This window comes from Borostomias antarcticus (genome assembly GCF_949987555.1).
Source record: "Borostomias antarcticus genome assembly, chromosome: 5".
Classification (NCBI taxonomy): Eukaryota; Metazoa; Chordata; class Actinopteri; order Stomiiformes; family Stomiidae; genus Borostomias; species Borostomias antarcticus.
The window spans coordinates 9,262,614-9,288,498 of NC_140238.1; the positions used below are offsets into that span (position 1 = coordinate 9,262,614).

Below are 25,885 nucleotides of genomic sequence, written 5' to 3' on the forward strand. Positions count from 1 at the left end.
CAGTAGAGTGCAGTAGAGTGCAGTAGTGCTGAAAGACCCACCACTAAGCCTGAGGGACCAGAGAAGAGCTTTGGCCCCTAACGGTCTTGCCAGCATTAATGTGCTTATGTTCTTAGCTGAATGTCCCTGCTGGTGCAGAAAGGGATTCCCGCTCAGCACAGCTTTATAAGGGTACAGTATGTTTCAGATGAACATACATAGCACAATGCTAACACTACTATAAGTTTCATATGGCAAACATCAGACCTGGATCACCTAATTGAGGTATGTTTGATTCGGCTCACACTTATGGGATTGATCCCCTGGTCTCATTGAACTGGGTAAAATATTAATTAAACACACTCCAAGTGGCAGTATTTACTAATAGTATTTGCCCCAGGTCTGGTACACATAGCAACATAATAGTATTTGTCCCAGGTCTGGTACACATAGCAACATGCTAAAGGTTTGACATTGCACATAGCAGAGCAGAATGTTAGCCTACTGCTAACTGTAGAGCTGAGACAATTCCATTCTGAAACTGTAAAACAACATCACATGTTTTACAAGGCTATTCCTGGTCAGAAATTACAGCCTCTGGACAGTGAATATACTGTAGTCAAACCTAGCAGTCAACATCAGACATGCTCCATCCGGGGGAGAAAAACAAAGGTTCCCACTTCATCTCTCTATCCATCTCTCCATCTCCCTCCAGCCCTTCACAGCGTGGAGAGGCCGGGCACTGGAGCGGAAGGCTGGCTGTGGCCCGGAGCGAAGCTCTCCTCTACGGTGTGAATTAAACATGGCTCCTCGCAGGGCGGCTCCAATTCAGAGTCTATACTGTGAATGCTGCAGCCGTACAGTGGCCCTGAACAAAGATGTTCGCTCTAGTGCTCATATACTGTACAAGTCAATTCACCTCAGCATCGCTGGGAGGGTATAGATGATGCATTCTGGGGCTTTGACCTACAGCCACGTAAAAGCGTTAAGAGTGACCGAAACACAAAAGAATGGAGCTGAAACCGTTGCTTGGATGAGGAGGATGTCATCTGTAACCTATCAAATTATTTCTGGAATAAGAAAGCTAATCTTATAGGATTCTCTCTCTGATGATTTTAAGGATGGTTTCTGGGTTGCTGCCAGCCACCACTTACATACTGTGCTTGCATTGCAGTTCTCTGGTTCGAAATGAAAAGCTTCTGCACCATCTGTGTGACTGTGTGAGATGACACTTTGTGAAACACAAGTACAGAGTGAATCTGCTGTCCCCCACCCATGGCACATGTTGTCAGCAGTTGTTGAGTGTGTAATTGGAGTGGGCTTTTCTAGTTTCTATTTATCTATAGAGCCGGCATATACATGTAGGCCCATCATATTTTTTGTTTGGTCTAAAATGTAAGCATTTATTTGAAAGTAAGTATCGAAAAAGATCCTATCAAACGATGACTGTGCGGTCTATGCCTCCCTCTGCTGTTCGTATAGTGTAACTACCACCATAGCAGATCTGCTCAATGCATTCTACAGTGTCTAAGAATAAGCACCAAAAGAGCTACTAAACAACTCAAGCTCTGAGCGCTGCAGATTAAGAAAGTAGACGGGCAGAACAGACTATACTTAAGCTATGCCATGCCAAATCTAAGGAAAAGCCAGGGTAAGCCAGGAGCAGTTGGCTTTCCCTGATGAAATTGTTTTTAATGATTAAAAACAACTTTTAGCCAACCGGATGAGGCTACATTTACTAAGCCGTGAACTAACCCTCAAGTAAACTAAACTGTGATCTTGAATATTTGGTGAAAAACTATTTCACAAAATGATCTTTAGAGCAGCAGCTCAAAGTAAAAGAAGGTGGGAGACCTACGCCTGCACTGGAAAGAGGAAGGCACAGGACAACATTATACATTTTCAGGGCTCTCTATATTGCAGAAAAGTGAGGTTATAGGTAATCAAAACTCCAAAACCACCGTCGAAGGGGGGCACAGCTCTGGAGGTATGGGCACAGTATGTACTAGAATGGCCTAGTGGTTCTGATTCTTCTCATTGGTCCACAACCCTGGACCTACAACTACTGACCTGGCAGCAATATATCTGAGTTACTGACCACAGAGTATCCATGGAGATAGGTAACGTAATGTAGCGTAACGGTAGCGTGACTGACCTGACAGCGGTGTGGTTGTAGAAGAGCCCAGAGTCGCTGACGCTCTGGGGCAGGTAGAACCTCATGGCCTGCAGGTGCTGTAGGTCCATTTTCATGGAAAACGACAGCCTTTAAAAACCTGACCCTCTGGTTCTGCTGTGTCTCTGTGACACCGACAGTACGACAGCAGGTTCCCACAAGGTAGCAGGACTCAGACACTAGAGCTTAGTCCAGGAATCATCGCCATTGTCCTACCACCACGGCTTACAAAACTGCACCAGATGGATGAAATATAAGAAACTAGAGATAGAAATGCTTCAACCGTAGTAAGGCTTGTAAAGTAGAGAGAGCTCCCAGTGATCCAGCAGCTCTGAGGACCAGACAGATGACAGATCCATCCATCCCACACAGACATGACCAGCTCTGAGGACCGGACAGTTGAAGTCACTGACTGGTCCGATGGGTGGTCTGATATGAGGGCTTATGATATTACTGATGTGTGTGTGTGTGTGTGTGTGTGTGTGTGTGTGTGTGTGTGTGTGTGTGTATGTGTGTGTGTGTGTGTGTGTGTGTGTGTGTGTGTGTGTGTGTGTGTGTGTGTGTGTGCGCCTATCACAGCTGGGTTGGGGGTTGGGCTAGATTGTAGGGGGTGTTGGGGGGGTGGGTGGGGGGATGAGGTAATCTCATGGTGAACAGTAGGATAATAGCATCAGCAACAAGCACACACACAAACACACACACACACACACACACACACAGACCTGACCTGCTGGTCCAGTAATCATTCAGTGGTGGAGTGGATCATGCTGCCCCACAAGCGGGCTTGCTGTTGCCATGGCCACTCAGCACAGAGGAGGGGGGGGGGCATGTCTGCATTGATTGGGATGCCCTACCCTCTGGGTTTCCACCAAACACACACACACACGCACACACACACACACACACACACACAGCAAGGGCAGGGGGGAGTGGGACAACTTGTTGTACTGGAGCCTGTCAGAACAAGGTCATCGATGTCATACACATAGCAGATCTGTTCCCAGCTAGCACACAGGCCAATGACACGGAGGGAGGCAGAAAACACACACACACACACACACACACACACACGCGCCTTCTAAATGTATCGTAACAAAACAAATGAGCATTGATATTCGGGTAGCTGTGTGAGCTTGAGGGCGATTCATGCATGATTGTTTGCATGGTTTGGACAGGCACGAGGCTTCCTATCACTGCTATCACCTATCACTGGCAGCCTTGTGGCCAGTGTGTCCCGGCATCTGTGAGGGGCGGATACCGCTAAGGGCAGCGTGTCTCGCTGGTCGTGATTGGTTAAATGACTCTCTCCCTCTGGGCTACAGGGAGCAGGCGCAGCTTAGGGGACCATACCAGCGGTGCTGCGTCAGCCCAGGTTAGTGTCAGCCCGTCTGTCCCTGCCCAGAGAGACGACAAGAACCTGAACCCAGAACCAGACAGACCCAGACCCAGACAGGCCCAGAACCAGAAATACCCAGAACCAGATAGACCCAAAACCAGTAAGATCCAGACCTAGAAAGATCCAGACCCAGATAGACCCAGACCCAGACAGACCTGGACCTAGAAATACCCAGAACCAGACAGACCCAGACTAAGAGAGACCCAGCCCCAGATTGACCCACACCCAGAAATATCCAGAACCAGACAAACCCAGCCCCATATAGACTCAGACCCAGAAATACCAGAACCAGATAGACCCAGACCCAGATAGACCCGGACCCAGAAATAGCCAGAACCAGACAGACACAGACCCAGATAGACCCAGACCAAGATAGAACCAAACTGAGATAGACCCAGACCAAGATAGATCCGGACCCAGAGAGACCCAGACATACCCAGGTTAACACTTCCCTAACCAAGACCCAGACCAACCCAAACCCAGACCAGGCACACCCTGACCCAGACAAACCCAAACCCAGACCAGGCACACCCTGACCCAGACCAACCCAAACCCAGACCAGGCACACCCTGACCCAGACAGACCCAGGCACACCCTGACCCAGACAAACCCAAACCCAGACCAGGCACACCCTGACCCAGACAGACCCAGGCACACCCTGACCCAGACAAACCCAAACCCAGACCAGGCACACCCTGACCCAGACCAACCCAAACCCAGACCAGGCACACCCTGACCCAGACAGACCCAGGCACACCCTGACCCAGACAAACCCAAACCCAGACCAGGCACACCCTGACCCAGACCAACCCAAACCCAGACCAGGCACACCCTGACCCAGACAGACCCAGGCACACCCTGACCCAGACAAACCCAAACCCAGACCAGGCACACCCTGACCCAGACCAACCCAAACCCAGACCAGGCACACCCTGACCCAGACAAACCCAGGCACACCTAGACCCAGGCAGTAGTAGTAGTAGTAGTAGTAGTAGTAGTAGTAGTAGTAGTAGTAGTAGTAGTAGTAATCTACGTTATTGAACCCCCCCCGGGGGAAATGACACACATGGCGGACACAGTGGAACATCTCTGTGGAACATTGGGATTTTAGAATGTCTAGGTCGCCACAGAAATAGGATGAGTTGCCTATAAATCTATCTGGCTAGAGCCCCTCCTCCTTTCTCAACCCCTCCCCCTCCTCAGTCCACTCACGTCCCTGGACATCGTTCGCTAATCCTTATCCTTAAAGGGAAACACAACCACCAGGGAGTGTGCGTGTGTGTGCGTGCGTGTGTGTGAGAGTGTGTGTACAGTAAGTGTGTGCGCTAGGGAGCGCAGTCCAATTAGAGAGTTAGGCTGACATAATTTATTTGTCGGAGGTCAAAGGGTCAACTGCAAGGAGACATATCAGAGGGCAAGGGAGAGGGGAGAAGAGATAGAGAGAGAGAGGAAGAGAGAGAGATAGAGAGAGACACAGGAAGAGAGAGGGAGAGAGAGGGAGAGAGAGGGAGAGAGAGAGAGAGAGGAAGAGAGAGAGGGAGAGAGGAAGAGAGAGACAGGGAGAGAGAGAGAGGAAGAGAGAGAGAGAGGGAAGGAGAGAGGAAGAGGGAGAGGAAGAGAGAGATAGAGAAGAGAGATAGGTAGAGGAGAGAGAGAAGAGAGAGAGAAGAGAGATAGATGGAGAAGAGAGAGAATGAAACAAGGCAGAGGAAGAGAGTGCAGTGTAGGAGTGAGGGAGAGGGGAGGAACGCTGAGAAGAGGAAGTAGTGTTAAAAGCCAGTATCTGCAGTTCAGCAGTAGTACCGCTCCCCAAGGTGACAGGCTGCTAGTGTTCTGCCCTCAAGTTAGATCTGACTGGAGGTAGAGATACATACTGCAGTAAATAAAACTTTGTTACAAGAAAAAAGTAAAATCTGCACTTTTGAACTCAAAAAGGTTCTGGCCAACCTGAAAAGAGTTCCCTCTGGAGCCTTCATTCAGAGGGTTTCCCCTTGGCCACAGGGACAAACAGTTCTACTGTATATACCGTAGCTAGGCCTACATTGTTTTTCCTGTCTGTGTACTGTAGCTCTGGACACAATGAGACCTACTGTAACTGATACTGTCTTGCATAAGCTCAAATATGATAACTTTACTATACCCAAGGGGAAAACAGTCTTGGAAGCCATTATGGTGCTGTGTATCAATAAAATAAAATACAAAATGAAAATAAAAATAATTAAATTGTCAATATCAAGTGCACTAAAACACCAGCACTGGACAACATCAAATATCAGAGACAATCCATAAAGCACCAATACCAGCGCATACAGAAGCACCATAGCACTCTGCCCATCCAATCATTTAACAGCGTTGAGGCACCCTGGCCGCCCGCCGAGCCGCCCCACCATCGCCTCGCGGTGCTGGTGGTGTACAGACGGAACCGACGCTGTGTGGATGTCGTGTTGTCGAGCAGGGCGCTCTGAGCTGATCCACATCTGTGTGTGAGCCGCAGCAGATCCTCGCGTTCTGCACTTAATCCCCGAAACATGCTATCTGGACGACCATCTATCCGCCTGGTACATTCCCACGTGTGCACACACACACACACACGCACGGACACACGCACAAACAAACAAACACACACCAAGACCATTCTTCATTCTTCATAGAGGGAACAGCTGATTAAAGTCACACAACTCCGAGAAGGAGAGAGAGAGAGAAAGGAGAGAGAGAGAGAAAGGAGAGAGAGAGTGAGTTAGGGGAGAAAGAATCTACACCACTTTCAGACTAAGGAGAGCGCTAGGCTTTCTGCTATAAACAGCCCAGCTCAGCTCAGCTCAGCGCTACGGTACCACAGCTGAGGACAGCAGGCGGCAGGGACCATAGTTTCCCAAGAGCCTGTACAGTCTGACACCACAACACAACCACAACACAACCACCGCACGGTCAGGGCAGGGTCCTCCGCACAGAAATAGACCGATGAAGAAGCTCACAGTAAAACAACAAGCCAGTGCTTCCGTCCCTCGCCCAGCCACAGCTACGCACGCCGGGCAGACAGAGAAGAGGAGGCTCGAGGGACAGACGCAGAAGAAGAAGAAGAAGAAGAAGAAGAGGAAGAAGAGGAAGAAGAAGGTCCTTCTTACCCGAAATCGTCAAAGGAGTACATGTCCCTGACTCAGATGGCTGGAGTGGAGGTAGACGTGAGAGGAATCCTTTAGCGTGAGACTCGAGCGAGGTGGCGGCAGGGATTAGGGGTCAAAGTGAAGCGTTGGAGAGAGAGAGAAAGAGAGAGAGAGAGAGAAAGAGAGAGAGAGAGAGAAGTGCAGAGGAGCCATGCTGGACAGTAGTACCACAGAAGAACACCTCCGGTAACGGTTTACATCCTGCCCGGTGCCCAGCGGGACTACTGGACCATCCTGGGTTAGAGAGAAGATCTGGAGGGTGCAGACGCTACAGCACAGGAGGCAATGCAGCCGGTCACACAGAGAGAAAGAGAGAGAGAGAGAGAGAGAGAGAGAGAGAGAGAGAGAGAGAGAGAACTAGAGATATGGTGCGAGTGAATAAGAGAGGGAGAGAATGGCTAAGTGAGAGTTAGAGGAGAGGAGAGAGAGAGGGACAGAGCGAGTAGCTAAGAGAGAGAGAGAGTAGAGAACATGTGACCACTCTAGTTCTGTCACTTTGCTCCTCTTAGCAGATTGGAGGGTTGCTTTCTCTCTCTCTCCAGGAGCCTCTGCCATTGGCTACTACTGCTCTCACACTGATGTGACCAGAAGCCTATTGGATAACTGATCCCCCACTGATAATCCAGTGGGATATCCTCTCTGTACTGAAACAGTGCTGACTATAGGACAGCCTACTATACTTCTGTGCTCACCATGACCAGACACACAAAGTCATTAGAGCAACAGTCATCTTTACCAAGACCCACACGAACATCCTCACATTTCCACACATTTGATCATATGGTGTGGCTTCCATACTGAATGGAGGGTTTATCAAACCAGGAGGATGATCAATAAACTGCCATGGACAAGTTAGAACACGATACATAATATGAGACACAATACGTCAATCCTACCGTACGGTTAGGTAGGAATATACAGAATGACAGAGTCATGGCTGTACAGTACAACAGTGCCTGAGGCCCCCCAGTTCCTGTCACTCTCTACTGCTTTAACACCCAACAATAAAGTGTTATCTTATCTGTATACATATGAGCCTACATGACAGGGTTAAGGCTATCAGATTAGGTATATGCATATGACGGTGCTAGAGTTCCATGTTAGGTCTGTGTGTGTACTGTATGACAGGGTGTGTTAGGTCTGTGTGTGTGTGTGACAGGGTGTGTTAGGTCTGTGTGTGTGTGACAGGGTGTTAGGTCTGTGTGTGTGTGTGTGTGTGTGTGACAGGATGTGTTAGGTTAGATGTGTATCACAGGGTCTGGTTGGTCTACAGGAGCAGTGATCAGCCAGCTAGCCAGTTTCAGGTGAGAAAGATGGTGGTGATGTGGACAACAGACACCTGGAAGAGAGAAGCAACGTTCAGCGTTGTACTGCTCTGCTCTGTTCTACCCCGTTTTACGCTTCAGAAACCATCTCCATTGAGTTCTCAGGACATCTCTCTCTTCCTACCCCCCCCCCCCCCACCCCCCCCACCCCCACATACACACACACACCTCTCTCGCACTCTATCTCTCTTACACACTCTTTCTGTTACACTCACTCACACACTTTCCTCTCAATTTTGCTCCATCTCTCTACCCCTAGCTTCTTAACCCCTCCACCCCCTCTTACCCCCCACCCCCTATCCTCTCTCCCTCCATCCGGCACTGTGACTGGACTGGAGTACAGCTGGCAGGGAGAATACAGATTCATCACAGCATGATAAAAGGCTAATGCTAGCGGCCTATAAATAGCCTCTCTCTGGGAGATGCAGGGGCTGCATGGAGGCAGTGGAGGTGAATAAATCATGTCACAGAAATCACCGACTCCTCTGTTTCCTGCCGCACAGCCGGTCACCTCGTTCACCTCCAGGAGATCTGAGAGTTTTTGACAGAAGGAGCAGCCTTTAGCCTGGCCATGACCCCACTAGGCAGGCGGAGAGCTGGGGAGGTGAGACGGGAGGTCATCCCTTCTGCAGTCAGCCCACGTGCTACTGAGTCATGGTACATACAGGTACGGCGCCGCTTGCGGTTGGATGATAAGCATGCCAGGCGTGGTGTCGTCGTGATATACAGAGGTGGCTAAACAGGTGGATGAACATTGCAAATGCACACGCACACACACAAATGCACACACGCCGCTGTTGTTGGTATGAGGAGATTCACATGTGACTGACCGCAAATAGCCCGGTCTGCCACCCAGAGCGGTGAAAACAGAGGAAAGGACACATTCCCATTCCCTACCCAGATCTGGGTCGGAGAGCTATCTGAAATACTTTCAATCACTTTAGTGTTTGCGTGAGTCTGCCGGGAGCGTGCTGTGCTGTAAGGCGGATGGGGTCCGCCCATTTGGGAACAGTAGTCGGTCTATTGGTTCCACTGTACCAGACAAGAGCAGTCAAGCACAGGAAAGTCAGGAGAGCAGGACAGCGGAGTTGCTGCCCATCTTTTGCCGCAGGCTCAAAACTCACCTCTTGAAGAAGTACTACCTGCAGGATCTTCCCTCATAAACACCTATTGTAGTCATATTTTGCTACTCTTGCACTTTGGCTTTAGCACTAGATTATGCTCTTAGTCACTTGTTTAGAAAGGAGATGCAGCCAGCACCCAGTGTGAGTTCTGATAAGTAATAGTGCACTGACTACTGTACCTATGTTACATTATTGTAAGTCCCTTTGAATAAAAGTGTCTGCTAAATAACTGTAATGTAATGTAATGTAAAAAGTAAATTAACACATTTCAAATAGTATTTTGATCCAAGTCTGTCCCTCACACCTTAAAACACTGACAGAACACTGTGTCTGACCTGCAGGGCCCAGCAAGAGATGGCCCTCAGAAGCAGCTGACGGACAGAAGGGCATCACTCACATACAGTAAAGAACGACAGACTGGAATTCTCAGAGAAGTATTTAGGCCTTGTACTAGTGGCTGCCAAGCAACACACAAAATACAACTAAATACAACTGATCCACATGACAGTGTTGATTTAGGACATAAGCCTGCATGTTTTCCATATGGCGTATGTGTGTGAGTGTGTGTGTGTGTGTGTGTGTGTGTGCGTTATACCCATGAAGTAGGCTACTGTGTCCTTTTGACCTGTCATTGTCATCATTTTGTGTGTACTGTATGTAACAATGTGACTTGACAACTAGGCACTTACAGTAACTGACTGACTCCTAATGTCTGAGGCATCGTTTATGTCCTTTGTATTTCTATGTATGTGGACATAGATAAATTATGTGTGTGCATGTGTGTGTACGTGCGTGTGTGTGTGTGTGCGCGTGATTGTGTCCATTATAAACAGCCTCCTCGCGTGCAAATGCTGAACGGGTCATATGTGCGTCAGCAGCAGGCACCCGTCGCCCCCTCCCCATCTACCGTCCTGGGTCTCAACATCAGTCCCATTCATCATCAGCAGACAAAAACAGATATGGCCTTAGTCGCAAATACCTGAATGTCTCCATGACATTGTTATTTCCCGAAGACCATTCAAAGCAGAAAGAATACCAATAATTCGGGAGACTGCATGAATAGCTTCATGATCGTTTCCTATGGGCTCTCATGCCCGCCGCTATGGGCTATATTCGGCATAATTTGACCGGTCATCCTATATTTATACGCCTATTCAATTTTGTGGCTTTTAATTTTATTCCTGGAAGTGGACGGAGGCTAGCCGGATTGTTCATTCATTTGTAAGATGTGCAGGCTATGCACCTCACTGTAGGCAGATACAGCATCATGTCGCTTTCCGACAAGTGACGCGGTCGGGCCAACCCAATGCATGCTACCGAAGACCCTTACCTCATTTTATTGTCTTCTCTTCAAGGAGACGATGACGTGAATAACGTTTTTTTCTTTAACTCTGTTTACAGGAAAACAGCGTATCTAACGCCTACGAATAATGTACTAATATATAACACACCCTCTCTAGTCTGTCTATAGCCTATGTTGAACGCGGTGTCAGTCTGTTGCTGAGATGCTATGCGAGACTCCAAGGTTTTTTCTCCTTCTGATCAGCTTGGCGCGCCGTATTCTCTCCCTGCATTCGCCTATTCTTAATTCCATGTTCAAAGAATGGCCGTGGTTGTCTCAATTAGAGGACGGTGGATTTCGGTTGACATCCCTCTCTCCGTTGCCATATTTCCTTCTCATCCGCGGTGATTTGGTAAGGTGGAGACGGAGAGGCGGTAGAAATGAAACGGCATGCGACGCGATGAGACCAGCCCAATGCCGCCGACTTGCGACGAAAACGCACACCTGCTCCCCCACCCCCTGTCTATCTCTCCCTCCCTCTCTCCCCCTCAGACGTCTCTCGCTCTCTCTGAAATTGAATCTGCACAAGTGCAAACACTTCCACATGAAACACATAGACTAGGCTACTTGTAAAACCAGTTTGTACAATGTGTAGCGTAATCTCATCATATCATTAAACAGATTTAAGAATGGAAATGAGCAATAGGCCTAATATAGCTCAAAATCATTTTAAGTTTTGATAATCTAATATGTAGAATTATGTTTTCATACGATAGGAATGTGAAGAGTGAAGACAGTCCAGGCATGTTGCGTTCATTTAGGCCTACTAGGCTATATCTTACCATGAGATGAAACTAGGAATGACTCCCTGGTTTGGGCTACGGTGACTCCATGGTTAGGAGTACAGTACACAGAGGATTATTCATGTGTTTGATGTTGGATTTTTGTCTGGTTGTTCATTATTCTCTCATACAGATGCTAGGGCTACGGTCAGCCCTGGAGATAAATCCAAGTTTCAGTCGGCTACAGAATATAGCCCATAGTAGGCTATCAAGCTGAAGGGAGAATCAGGCCTCGTGAATCCATAGGCTACATTTCTATTGCCTCATTGAGAAATTAACAAATCATGAGTGAATAGGTGAATATTGAGAAGAGGGAGAAGAAGAAGAAAAGTCAAAATGTAATCTGTGATATTGTGAATGGGCGAACATCTTGCCGGGCCTGCCTGTGTCTGTGCCTTCTCATCCGTGGTGATTTGGTGAGCAGAGACAGGAGAAACAGCACGCAATGTTAAGACTAACCCGCTGCTGCCCACTAGTGGTGAATACACACACCTGCGCTCTCTCTCTCTCTCTCTCTCTCTCTCTCTCTCTCTCTCTCTCTCACACACACACACACTTGCTCTCGCGGCAGAAAATAATCAAAGACACGTTAGAAATGTAATTGTCATTGTGTTTACTGTCAAATTAATTCTGTACAGTGTCTGTGTTGTGATGACATCAACCATGTTACATTTATTTGTCCTTCATGGTCTAGTGTTCCACATCAGTCCACGGAACCCAGTGGAATTAACCAACTCTGCAGGAATCTGTCTCTCTCACATGCCTTTATTAAACAAACCAAGTCCTTAAAAATGAAACAATAAAAAGTGGACCAGAAATCACCCGAAACAGTTCCATCGTTGTTATTACATTGTTATAACCGATCACGTCACACGTCTGAGACAGTGCTCTAATCAGTATGTTTACATGTACAGAGAGGAGTCAGTCAAGTATAGGCATGCTTCATGATGAGCTGTGACCATGAAATGAAACTAGGAATGGCAACATGGTTAGGGTTAGGGTGACTCCGTTAGGAGTGACTGGTACAGTATAACACAGAGGATTATTCATACAGTATGACTTTTGGCTGCTTGGAGCTTCCAGAGCTGAGGTGAGCCCTGGAGATAAACCTGACACCACAGAAGAGTTTATAGTACACCATCTAGGGCACCAACTGTATATTTGTTAGTTTCTTGGAGCACTTGCAATTACACCTGAATTACCATTAAAGCTCTATCTTTGGGGTTCATCATACCATAGGTTATTAGCTCTGTTGAATTATTTTGAAATTTCCAAAATACACATAATTGAATAGCTGTCTTGCACACGCTATAGCAGATTAGTACCGGAACCACAGTTCTGTAAACTAAAGAGTATCAGAGTTATCTATCCTTCATTCCTGGAGGGCCTGGTTCCTGGCCGGCAGCACAGCTCACCAGGGGAGCCGCCTGGCAACCGTCGGTTACAGTGGTCTGGTTCTTACACATATACACACACACGCACACACATTATTTACACACACTAGTCCACAACTATACAGTAAGTACTCGGAGAGAAAAAGGAAACTCAGAAGTGACATAGATATAGCGGTGGCTAATGTATGCGGGCAAAGTGGGTCCTCGAACTACAACTACAACGTTAAGGAGGCCTTTGCGAACTGACAGGTTATGACGAGGTAATGACACCTGGCGAGGCTGGTTACAACCCTCTAGTTTGGCTTAAAATGCGCTGAGTCCATGACGGTCTTAGAGGCTGTCGTTAGTTCACAGTGACACCTTTAGGGCAGCTGTATTTGGAAGGACATAGGCCTACTGTATGCTAGCAGACTACCCAAGGCTTCTCCCGACAGGTGTGCTACCTTTATTATGACGGGCAATCATATTCAATGTAAATGGGTTTCTTTCGACTTCAAATGGGCCTTTGAAGGTGACTGATTCTGCGTTGGCCAGGGTAAACCTGACACATTTACAGTACAGTACTTAACACCATGATGAAATACCAGGAAATCCCTGAGTGTTTCATCTCACTCTCCTTCAGAATCAGTGCTGTGTCTCTCTTTATGTTCACTGACTGTCCTCTTCATACACAGCAAGAATAGCTAATACAACTCTTTATGTGTGTGAGTTACAAGGTGGAAGGGTGTCGGTGCTGGCCATACGGGAGAACACTGATAGTTTCTTTGACAGGGAAGAGATTCAACTCCAATAGCTCTAGTGAGCATCCTGAGTTGTAGAATACAAAGTAAAAATAGACTTTTAGAACAGTTAGAAAAAACATATAGATACTTTCTGGTGTATCCTAGCCTGGCATCACCATCCTGATCACGTGAGCTCACATTCTGTTTCTCTCCGCAGTCTAGTAACGCTCCCGTTGACAGATTTCTGGACCGGGCCAATCACAACCGTTTATCCGGTCCGTTTAACATGGGACGGGTTTAATGGGGTGATACGATGACTAACCCACGTTTCGTTGCTCTGACTGGTTGTAGGTCTATCCAATTGCATCCAGAGACATTTTGGTCTGCGACCGTTGATAAAGCCCCTTCTACATCGAAAAGGAATGGCACATTTCCAGACCCTTCACATTGTTTGCTAATTGGGTCTGGCAAAGCCAGGCTAGGTGTATCCACCCATACCCTGAAACCCCCCCCCCCCCCAACCCGCCCACCCACATCCCACACCCAACAACAAGAGCACATGTGAATACCAGTGCAGGGGGGAGGGGGAGAGGTTCTGTTCTGTCTTTCAAGTGTCTGCCTGTCTGTCTGTCTGTCTGTCTGTCTGTCTGTCTGTCTGTCTGTCTGTCTGTCTGTCTGTCAGTCTCTTGGTCTATCTATCTGTGCGTCCATCCATCACGTGATCTGTCTGTCTGTTTCTCTGTCAGTCGGTCTGTCTCTCTGTCTGTCTGTCTGTCCGACCAATTACACTATCCTCCACTGCATGACACTCATGTCCTTCCCTCCCGTCGACACCAGGAAGCTGTCATCATACAGGAAGTTGACGTTGGTCACATGGCTGCTGTGTCCACCATACACATGACTAGGAGCCTGATAAGAGAGGAAACAAAAGATCACATGGTTGTTTTCACACAAACTCAAGGATTATTAAATAATTAACATAATGTATGTATGTATGTATGTATGTACAGTATGTATGTATCTTACCCTGAACTGAGAGCAGGGGAAAGCGAAGAGGTGGACTTTGCCAAAGTCGTCCCCGGTAACCAGAAGTCTGTCCTCATTCGATCGGCAGACGGCATTGATGTCTGTCCCATCTGAACCGTCAGGCCACAGCCCTGAGAACCAGCAGGTATAGAAACATTAGAATATGTTTGTGCGCGCACGCACACACACACACACACATACACACACACACACACACACATGCTGGAGCACTAGAAGAGTAACTCACCAAAGACCTGGAAGCCCAGAGTGCAGGTGGAGGTGGCCCAGAGGATGTCTCTGGTGGTCTCTACACTCACCACCTGCTTACACACTGATGGGATCCCTGGAAACACACACACACACGCACGTACACACACACACACAAAGTTCATCAACACAAAGTGATGTTTTCATACAGGAAGTAAGTGACACAACGTCTCTAAATAGTCAGGTTGTTGTGAGCAGACTTACAGTAGAGGATCTCGTAGTCTCCTGAGTTGGACACCAGGTACTGGGAGTCTACTGACCAGTCCAGGTGGGTGATGAAGCTGGAGTGACCCTGGGGGAGGGGGGGGTAGAGAGAGAAGAAGGGGTGGAGGGGGGTACGGAGAGAGGGGGAGAGGAGGGGGGGGTGATGGAGGATGAAGAGAGGGAGCATGAAGGACCACGAGAAGAGAGGAGATGGAGGGAGATGCATGGGGGGGACAGAGAGAGGGTCAGAGGAGGAGAAAGAGAGCAGGGGGGTGGAGGTGGGGGAGAGTGGAGGATGGAGGGGGGTTCAGTAGAGATGGAGGGTGGGCGTGTGTGTGAGCGGAGAAAAAGAAGCGAGAAAGAGATGATTACAACGGCGGCTGGTGGGAAGGTTCATCCTCACACTGAAACAACAGGTGAGCTGCGCCAATCATCTGAGCCCTAGAGTCACACCACTGACTCAGCTAGCATGCACGATAATGGGGCTCTACAGTACACTTTGGAGGAGTGTGCATGTGCGTGTGTGTGTGTGTGCGTTTCTATAAATAAAGCTGTTTACCGAGCACTTCCCCACTCTGCTGTACTTCCTGCCACTCTCAGCCACAGCGTAGATGTAGATATAGTTGTCGTGTGACCCGATGGCCAGGAAGTTGCCGTCTGGTGATGGAGACAGGGGGGCCAAGGATGGTGGAGAGGGGAGGGGGGCAGGGTGACAGGGACAGGGGAAGAGGAGGGACAGCGCAGTGGTCAACGGTGCTCACTGAACACACACGTAAACATGAGTCTGGAGCCATTTTGTTTTAGCATCATTGTCTTGCCGAACTACTGAAAGCAACAACAAGCTGCAGCGCAGTAGCTCCCTGGTGACTGGACTGCAGTCGAAAATGAGCCCAGTTGGCTAAATCCAGCACATTTACAGAATGGAACAAGATGTTGATTAATGTGCATTGTCCCTGTAATTTTAAACGGTATAAATAAAAATGAATGAAGCCGGTTCCTCTGCCACGAGCGGGGTCTGACCTGGAGCGTAGCGTATGACTGACAGCTGTTCGTTGCCGTCCGTGTGGACTGTGACCAAGTCTTTCGTCTCTGTGTCCAGCACCAGCCACCTGTGGGATTGAACAACACCTCATGACTACAACCTCGACAAACTACAACATGCTCTGGACTTGCAAGTAGTAGGAATAATGCTAAATAAATGTATGTTGAGTTAAGTGATCCCTGCGTAGTTCCTCCTCACCTGCCTGTCTGCGTTCCTATGGCAACCACTGTTCCAGAGGGGTGGAAGCCTGCTGATTGGGCGGCGTCCTGGTCGGGATAGGAAACAGACAGGAAATATCATGTGAGAACTGTCAATCAGCATCAATGGACATCAGCTGATCAACTATCTATGCCCTCTGATCAGGATATCATAGTGGTGTAATCACAGAACCAGAATAATAAGCCTCATTCATTTACTAATTTAGACCAGGTTGACCATTATCTCTATGAGAAATACTCAGACTTGTCCCCAGGGGGCACTGTTGGCTGTAGTAGCTACCTCCGTGGTCTTGGTCCAGCGGGGCTGATGGGAGTTGGAGTTCCAGAGGCTGACCTGCCTGTCATAGCCGCAGGTGAGGAAGTGGTGAGTCCAGGGGTGGACGGCCAGCCCCCACAGCTCATCTGTATGACCCTGGAGGGGGTTTTGAGGGGGAGAGGGGAGGGGTTCAGACACTGGCTTCAACACTGGCTTATACAGTATGTCAAAGGAAAAACTACTCTGTCTTGTGCAGGATGTCCTGTAGTGCCCATAGCCTGTTCTCTCTCAGCCTGTTGGGTAATACCACTATCGCTGCCTGGTCTAGCAGCACCACTATGTACCAGTACCAGTCTAGCAGCACCAGTATGTAGCAGTACCAGTCTATTGGTACCAGTATGTACCAGTACCAGTCTAGCAGTACCTGTATGTACCAGTACCAGTATAGCAGTACCAGTATGTACCAGTACTAGTCTAGTAGTACTACTGTACTATGTACCAGTACCAGTCTAGTAGTACCAGTACTGTATGTACTAGTATCAGTCTAGCAATACCAGTATGTACCAGTACCAGTATATAAGTACCAGTATGTGCCAGTACTAGTCTAGTTGTACCAGTACTGTATGTACCAGTACCAGATCTAACAGTACCAGTATGTGCCAGTACCAATACCAGGTCTAACAGTACCAGGGAATAGCAGCAGTATAAGCAGCAACCTTTAGGACCAGGGGCCGGTTGCACAAAACATCTTAAGTTAATATTTCCCTTAAGTTCTGACTTAAGGTTTCCTTAAAATAAAATCTGTTGCACAAACACCCTTAAGTATTCCCCTTAAGGTTTCCTTAAGATGTCCCTCAAATATTTAAGGTTTTCTACTTATCTCGGTATAATACTTAAGGAGTCCCTTAAAGTCAGTTAAGGTGTTGCACAAAAGACCTTAGCAAGCAAAATAAGGGAAAAAACATAAGGGACCTCTACCCCAACCTTAGCTAAGTTATGGCTGCGTTTATGAACATAAACAATGGAAATCGAGTCCCAAGAAGAGTGTTCCGCGACAGGGAGAACCCACTAGACACTCTTAGTGAGGAACAACTGATATTTAATTACAGATTTGATCGACAGTCCATTTTTGACTTGTCCGACCGCCTGGGCTTGGACCACCCAACCTTCTGAAGCTATGCGCTTCCAGCCCCGTTACAATTGATGATTGCGCTCCGATTTTATGCGACGGGATCTTTTCAGTCGGTCCTCGCAGACATTATTCATGACCACCGTTCTACTGTGTGCCGTGTGGTTCACCGGGTATCAAACGCCCTTACCGGTCTGCTGGATGAGGTGGTCAACTTCCCATCTAAACGGGAGGAGGATGCGGTAGCGGCGCACTTTTTTAATGTTGCCGGCTTCCCGAAAGTGTGCGGGGTGATAGACGGGACGCGCATCAAGATTCAAGCACCCACCCAGTACGAGGAGCAATTTATTAATCGGAAAAATCAACACTCCATCAACTTTCTCTTCCTCAGACCAGTTCGGCTTTCTCTTTTTCTCCTCAGACATGTTCCCCAGCGTCTCAGGACGTCCCAGTGTAGTGTTGTGACAGATAGCCGGTCACGTGCAAGCAAACCAATGGTCACCATGGAAACTACAATTTTACTGCTGTAAAATCTCTTTCCTTGTATGAAAACCCTTAACGTTTCCCCTTAGCTAAGGAAACCTTGTAATGGATTCTGTGCAACACCCTTAAGTAATTCCCTTAACTAAGGGGAAATTAACCCTTAAGGGTAATACTTAAGGGAAAAACTTAAGATGTTTTGTGCAACCGGCCCCAGCTCCTCATTTGATGCTAAAAACATCAGATTTCACTGTAAAGACTGCAGCCAGGGCAGTTACCCCGGTACCCACCTGTGTTATGGGGCTGAAGTCACCGTCCAGGCTGCCCTGCAGGACAAAGTTCTTGGTGGTCCCTATGAGCAGGCTCTCCCCCCGGCCCTCCGCTATGGTCCGCACCGGCCCATACACCTCCGGCACCTGGGACAGAGACAGACACACGTCACTGAAGCTTCCCCACCAGCTCAGTTGGTACAGCAGGAGACTCTTAACCTCAGGGTCATAGGTTCGAGCCCCACTGTGGGTGCAGTAAAGCATTTAGTTGAACATGGTACCCGAACATATGACAAATTAACCATGTTATTATTATGTACTGTATGTTATGTTATGACTGTATCAGATCAGACTGTATCTAGTTCTACAGAGCCAGTGCACATTGATTGATGTGGTGTATTGTAAATTCTCCAGTATTAGCCAGCTGACCAGTGGATCATTGTAGATAGACAGTAGAGAGATACTGTAGGCTACTGTAAGGGTAAAATAAACTCTGATATACTGTTTGCCTCATCTTCTGCAACATGCATGTGGTGTGAAGTGCGGAGTTTGCAGATTCAGTTCCCAAGAGAACTACTAATGAATAAATAAATATAAAGGCCAGGTTCTAGCAGAGAGGAGATTCAGAGTGGTTCTACTAGATGCTACAACGGTATAATGTACTGTAGGGAATAATGTACAGTAGTCATGTGATATAAGGTATGATGTCATCATCACAGAGCCGGCAGCTACATTTCACTGTACATTGTACACTGTATCATACACATGTGATTAATAAAATCAGGGAGAGGGGAGCGGACATGTTAAACATGCGGCACATGTTAAACCTCTAGTCAAGTTCCCTCAGCTGCAGTCTTTAGTACCTTGTTAACACACGACAGGGAGAGCTGGCTCAGACCAGACTAATCGCTAAAACAATGAGGCTGTTTGTTTGAGGGGTGCTACATACTGTATGCTTGATTCAGGTCAGCAGGCGCACCAGATGGGTGGGGTTTGCGCTGTAGGGCAGCTGAAAAAAGTGCACATCCAACCCACCCGGGGTAGCACAGCGGGCTGAGTCTAACGCGGCCGGCAAGGGCCTCACCTCGGTGGTCTGGATCTGCTGGTAAGCCCCGTCCCAGCAGACCAGCCTCCGGTCCTTCCCACCGGAGACCAGAGTTCCGTTCCTCATCATGCACAGGGCAAAGACACTGCCCTCATGGGCCCCCTGCAGGGCGAGGCTGATACGGTTGGTACCTGGGCAGGGGGTGGGGGGGGATTGGGGGGGCAGGGGGGGGGGGGGGGGGTGGGTTGGGAGGGGAGGGGAGAAGGAGAGGGGGAGGGAGGGAAAGTGTGTGTGTGTGAGTGGGGGGTTGGGCGGGGAGAAACAGAACATGATTATAATGCGGAGAGGTGTTTGTTGATCAGCCCTGGGCATTACTAACGCACACACACACACACACACACACATCCCATACACAGAGTGAAGGAAATGCATCATGACCCCCCCACCACCACACACACACACACACACACACACACACACACATACATACACAGTTGGAACTGAGTCGATTGGCAGTGGTGTAACTCTGAGAGATATCATTACCTTTCCCCCACACTAGCAAGTTACCGCTGGAGTCTCCAGTGATGGTGTCTCCATTTTCTGAAAAAGTCACACACAAGACAAACTTGGGCTTCTCCTGTTTCTGCAAGAAACATAAATATCACTTTGTTTACTCAGAGAGCAGACAAGAGAACAACGCAGAGAGAGAATACAGTACATACAGTCCACAGGTCAACACAGTCATGTCACTGCAGGGAACTAAAGGAGGGACTGACTCATACTGTATGAAGACATGATAATAATATTACAAGCCCTGCAGCAACAAAGTCAGTCAGCCTTGTCAAATGCTACCATCATTCATTCGTTCGATTCTAGAACATTTGATTTGATTGGAATCCCTGTCATGTGTTCTGTTCCATCTGGGAGAGAGCTACTGTAAAGGCAGGTGTGGAGGGAGGAGAGCGGTGGTGCCGTACCTCGAACAGACCCTGCTTCTTCACCAGGTTTCCCTTCTCCAGGGTCCAGAAGTACAGGTGGGACTTCCCACCAGTCACCAGCAGGCTGCTGTCTGTGGGGTGGAAGTCTGCAGCGAACACAGCCTCGTTGGAGCACTGGGTCAGCACGTACACACACAGAGACACGCACGCACGCACGCACGCACGCGCACACGCACACACACACACACACACACACACACACACATACACACAGCATGGTTACATGTGTATCAAGTCGACATTCAGCTTACATATAACATTCAGGGTATGACGTGATATGTTTTGACACTGAGGCCTAAACTTGCAGGCTTCTTGGAAATAGACGCGACTGTTTTCTTTTCCTGAGATCTAGGGTTCAAGGGTTGGAATTGGGGGGTTAGATCACCAAAATGATTCCCGAGCACGGCACCGCTGCTGCTCACCGCTCCCCCAGGGGATGGGTCAAATGCGGAGAACAAATTTCACACACTCAGGTGTGTGACAATCAGTGGGACTTTAACTTTATCTGAGTCTGGGGTCGCCGGGGGCTCCCTCTATCCTAACTCTCCATACACAGTTTCCCCAGGACAGGTCAGGTGTAGCTTGGTCCTTCCCACTATAGAGCTCCACCAATACAAACCCCCAGGTGTCCGTCTGTCTGCCAATGGGAACTGTAGCTTATCCCCTTCCAGTATATATTTTTTTTTAAACTCAGCCAATAGAGACCTCAGGTCTAGCATGGTCCCTCCCTCACATTGACCTCAGCCAATAGAAACCTCAGGTCCAGCATGGTCCCTCCCTCACCTTGACCTCAGCCAATAGAAACCTCAGATCTAGCATGGTCCCTCCCTCACCTTGACCTCAGCCAACCGCTCTTCCCTCTGCCAGTCCCAGACAGACAACACGTGGTCGTTGGAGTCATCCACCACACACAGGGTGTTCCCTCCATTCTACAGAGAGAGAGAGAGAAAGAGAGAAAGAGGGAGAGAGAGGGAGGGAGAGAGAGAGATCGGGATTGTTCTTGGCTGGATGGACTTAAGCCTCTGTAGAGATGTAGCTAGCTTGTGTGTGTGTGTGTGTGTGTGTGTTGTGAGTGCATGTGTGTGTGGATGTGTGTGTGTGTGTGCGCGTATGTGAGTGTGTGTGTGTGTGTGTGTGTGTGTGTGTGTGTGTGTGTGTGTGTGTGTGTGTGTGTGTGTGTGTGTGCGTGCGTGCGTGTGTGTGTGTGTGAGTACTGTTTCGGTGAGGTAGCCTACCGATTTGGAGAAGGCCAGACAGACCAGGGCTCTGTCGAAGAATCCCGTCCCCAGGACGTGCAGGGTGTTCAGGCTCACCGAGTCCCACACACGCACGTGAGGAGCCAGCTGCTAACGGGACATACAAGCACACACACACACACACACACACACACACTGTTAGTATGGGTATCACACACAAGCACACACAAACATACACATACACACACACACACACACATACATACACGTACACACACACACACACACACACACTCAAACCCAGATACACACATCAGGTTGAGGAGCAGAAGAGATGACTGGAGGTTCTCTTACTTTCCCATCAGACGAGGTGCCTGCTACTTGTCCAGTTGCTATGGTAATCTTATCAGGATGGACAGCCAGACTGGTGAGGTGAGGGAGAAAGAGAGAGCAGAAGATAGAGAGAGGAAGGGAGAGAGAAAGAGAGATAAAGACAGAGCGGGGATTCAGACAGACAGGGAGAAAATCAGAGGGTGAATTGAATAATGGACTGCACTTAAACAGTATAGTGCTTCACAATGGCCTCTGATTCACGACCCCTGCCTCTATCTGGGCCCAGGTACATTCACACACACACAGACATACACCAGTGTTTGCAATGTCTCTCCTATAATGTTTTTAGCCTCTCTTACTCTGAAAATGTAATTTAATGTAATTTATAGACGGGAGCTTTGTCTCCAGGAGCTTGCTTGATCGCCTTGTTGAGAGGGGTCAGGGAAGAATTTTTACAGCTCACTTATCTGGCCCACGGGTGATACGGTTTTTTTGCTTCCCTCTGGAATATGTAGGGGTGGGATGTATGCCAGTGGCAGCTGGTGACTCAAAAAACTGAGGAGGACAGGAGGAAGAGAGGCGGCGCCGGGGGGCACTTTCCCTCAGTCAGTTATTATTTGAAATATCAGCTTTAAAGTGGATTTACAGTCAATTTTAGCATATGAAAAACTGAATAACACTTTCTTTAACTACATGCAGCATTTATTTATCATATTCATGATAAAATATTACAAAACAACAATAAAACATTGTAAGCAATAGTTTTTGTAATGGATTGTACTCTTCTCTAAAGAGAGAAAATAATTTATATTGGTGAGGTGCTGGAGAGGTTAGGTGATATATGAAAAATGTTTTTGATTAGGGGACACTGGTGTGCTGGCTCTCAAACAGTTTGTTGGCAAATAGATTTGACAACTGGACAATGGAATACGTTGCACAGCAAATGCAGTATCCAACAGTTCGCTCATGGCTAGCAATGGTACAGCTATGGGATTAGCTCATTTGGGTTGCTGTCAAAGCTGCCACTCTTATGTTGCTATAGCCTACAATTATCAGAATATGAACATTCAGTTGAAAGTTTTCCATCCATCAATGGATGAGGAATAAGCACCGCAAAGCGATCAATTCTCACGCAAACAGGAGCCAGGCTGTGGATTTATCCGATCCGGTGTTGTGACCCCAGTCTCTAGAAATGTTTTGGACGAGTTGCCGACAGTTTGCGCCTCCAGCCAATCTGCGCGCCTGCCTATGCCATAGCCTGACGTGCACCTCGTAGCTAACGTTACCGGCTATAGCCAGCCAGTAGAACTGTCGTGTTCAGATGGCTATAGCTCAAAAAGTATTTATGTCAGCTTGGATATTTAGATGGCTGGAATCAAGACAAATAGACGAACAGTTTGATATGTCCCATAATACTTTCGGATGTATTATATTATGGAGCTACGAACACACAAGTCTCCATGGCACAGGGAAGAGAAACAGACATGAACGCCGACTCAATCGGCCTTCACTGTGGTAAATCTGGAATCTGGAATGTGATTGGACTAACAAAATGTCAATATCTGAATAATGTTCAGACAAGGCCGGAGTACTGTCCTCCCTTGCGGTAATTTTTCAGCGTTTTGGCCAATCACAAATTAGCAAGAAAAAAGGCATTACATTGATTTAAGAGAAAAGAACCCGCCCTAAGGGAGGCGATCCCTTCCATAGATATCTATGGGTCCTCCAGCTGCATGTTATAGATGTCACTGTTGGAGCTTTAGTATTTCAATAATGGGTTTTTTATCCATAGGGAAAACCTGCTTTATGAACAAAACTGAGATAATATTAATTATGAATACATAAATTCATATATTTATATTTTAATCCCTCTCTTCTCTCCAAAAACTGAGGAGGACTGTCCTCCCCTGCCTCAATGGACGAGCCTCCACTGATGTATGCCCACCTCCCTTGATTGATTGATTGACATGCACTTCACCGCCTGGCCACTAGAGGGGCCGAGATTCAAACTGACATATCTTGACGTGGGACGGTTATAGAGACTGAAGAAAGATCTCTACGGCCCAATCCCAAACCACCCCCTACCCACTCCCACTCCGCCACCGAGTGTCCCTCCAAATGAAGTGTCACTCGCAGCTGTGGAGGGCACTCTCAATCGAGGGGGAGTGTATATAAATGGAAAGCCAAATGTGGGACGGACTCCCTACTCCACCAGAACCGACTGGGACAGGGCCGTCACCATGGCATGTTTAGTTGATTTATGGGAAAATGTTGATGATTTATAATACAAATATAAATCACTATAAATAAATCCATGTATGATGAGAAATGGTCAAAATCCAAACACAAATATGTTTTTGCAAATGAACGCTAATAAAATGAATATTATAACACTGTCCCGAGACAAATACATAAATTAATTAATAACTTACTCCCATGCCTCTTTGGCAGCATTCCTTCTTTTGTGAAGAGGCATTTGCATATCGCAGCCTAATCAGCTGCTTTGTCTGTTCCATTGTCCCTGTAAATAATGGAATATATGATGTACATTTGACGTAGACCTAGGCCTATTTAGATTTATCTTATGTCGGCTATGAATACAGGCTTTTAAGAGTTTGCTACAAGTCAAGTGATCTAGGGATAAAGTGATTGTATCACTTGGTTGTATCTTTTGACACCATATTCTGCGATTTTGTTTGATGCAGTGAAATCGGTGTGAGAAAAAGAAATGTTTGAATGCTGTAAAATAATCTAAAATAATTGACAGTGTATAGGAAGACGGAACTTTATTTATATGTGGTTTCCTGAGGCATCTATTTGGCACGTGCACTTCCTGCTTCGGCTATCGGGAGCTTGCACCCAAGCCCCAATCTAAAGTGAAGGCCTATTGAACCGCGCCATCTTGGCTAGATTTGTAGTCACTTGGCTATTTCCGGTGACTTTTGACTTGCGCAGTTGAGCTTCTCTGGCCGACGCGCGTCCACGCACGTTCCCGGCTCTCCTCGCTTTGATTTAGCAATGAAAACCGGCTTGCATATTAACCTGTTTTTGTCAAATATATCAATTGGAGAAATTATTTTTTGATCCTGGCATCTTAGTTTTAACAGGTTAAATATAATTGAACATGTTTTGTTTGCTAGTAGATGGTATTCATTCCGTTCGCGATAACGTTATTGCAGCCAGGCTAAATTCCTCCAGGGAGCCAGTGACAGGCGAGTTGAAGAGCTTCACTCCCCGCCAGCAGGAGCTCTGGCCGCGGCTACCGCATCTCGGAAAACCCGCTGAGTTCATGGCTGCTATTTCACACTCGCCCTTGATCAATCCCAATACCGATCCATGGTAATAATGAATCAATCGTTCAGATCAGATCGGCAGTGCTGCATGCATGTTACAACATCATTGTTAGCTTTATTAACATAACCATAGCCTACATTTATCTCTCTAACGTTAGGCTATCCATCTTACACCAGTCGGCCATTCGATAGCTGGAAGCGGTCAACGCCAACGTTGACTGAAAACACCCAAACTCAGTGTATCGTTTCATCTTCATGCTACACATCAACTCCTTTACATTGTATGTGAATAAATTCCTGTTATTCTAAAAATATCCCATTTCTGTCCATTCCTGGAAAAGGCTAATAATTGCTGTCAAATGATCACTCCAGTTTATCACCGTATCCCACTACCATTTCAACTATGCACAGGAGGTTGTCTTGTGGTCATTTTCATTAAAAAATGATTAGCCTGATCAGTTTGTTGTATGTATTAAGCCCTTTTTGAGCGGTATGCTTGTATTAATAGCTTATAGCTTGCCATACTCACCAACCTTGGGACCTCAGAAATAGGGAGCATTTCCAAACCAAATTGCCAAATAACCAAATTTATTCACATACAATGTAAAGGAGTTGATGTGTAGCATGAAGATGAAACGATACACTGAGTTTGGGTGTTTTCAGTCAACGTTGGCGTTGACCGCTTCCAGCTATCGAATGGCCGACTGGTGTAAGATGGATAGCCTAAC

The 25,885-nt window shown here is 47.5% G+C and overlaps 2 protein-coding genes across 2 annotated transcripts in view; both read right to left on the reverse strand.

The window, feature by feature from the left end:
• LOC311309265 (ena/VASP-like protein) overlaps window positions 1-2,223 on the reverse strand; it is a gene marked incomplete at both ends in the record, with an annotated part of 23,327 nt that extends 21,104 nt beyond the window's left edge. The window contains one exon of the mRNA XM_084438448.1: window positions 2,135-2,223. Within this exon, the coding sequence (XP_084294574.1) occupies window positions 2,135-2,223 (89 nt within the window). The remainder of the gene's footprint in view (window positions 1-2,134) is intronic.
• Window positions 2,224-14,012: 11,789 nt separating this feature from the next.
• Window positions 14,013-25,885, reverse strand: part of eml1 (EMAP like 1) — a 32,808-nt gene continuing 20,935 nt past the window's right edge. The window contains exons 8-22 of the mRNA XM_084439161.1: window positions 21,886-21,955; window positions 21,571-21,681; window positions 21,169-21,264; window positions 20,315-20,449; window positions 19,881-19,980; window positions 19,377-19,528; window positions 18,314-18,439; window positions 16,439-16,570; window positions 16,139-16,206; window positions 15,919-16,007; window positions 15,458-15,555; window positions 14,899-14,986; window positions 14,675-14,770; window positions 14,428-14,558; window positions 14,013-14,310 (exon numbers count right to left, since the gene is read on the reverse strand). Coding sequence (XP_084295287.1) covers window positions 14,185-14,310; window positions 14,428-14,558; window positions 14,675-14,770; window positions 14,899-14,986; window positions 15,458-15,555; window positions 15,919-16,007; window positions 16,139-16,206; window positions 16,439-16,570; window positions 18,314-18,439; window positions 19,377-19,528; window positions 19,881-19,980; window positions 20,315-20,449; window positions 21,169-21,264; window positions 21,571-21,681; window positions 21,886-21,955 — 1,618 coding nt within the window. The 3' untranslated portion in view covers window positions 14,013-14,184. The remainder of the gene's footprint in view (window positions 14,311-14,427; window positions 14,559-14,674; window positions 14,771-14,898; window positions 14,987-15,457; window positions 15,556-15,918; window positions 16,008-16,138; window positions 16,207-16,438; window positions 16,571-18,313; window positions 18,440-19,376; window positions 19,529-19,880; window positions 19,981-20,314; window positions 20,450-21,168; window positions 21,265-21,570; window positions 21,682-21,885; window positions 21,956-25,885) is intronic.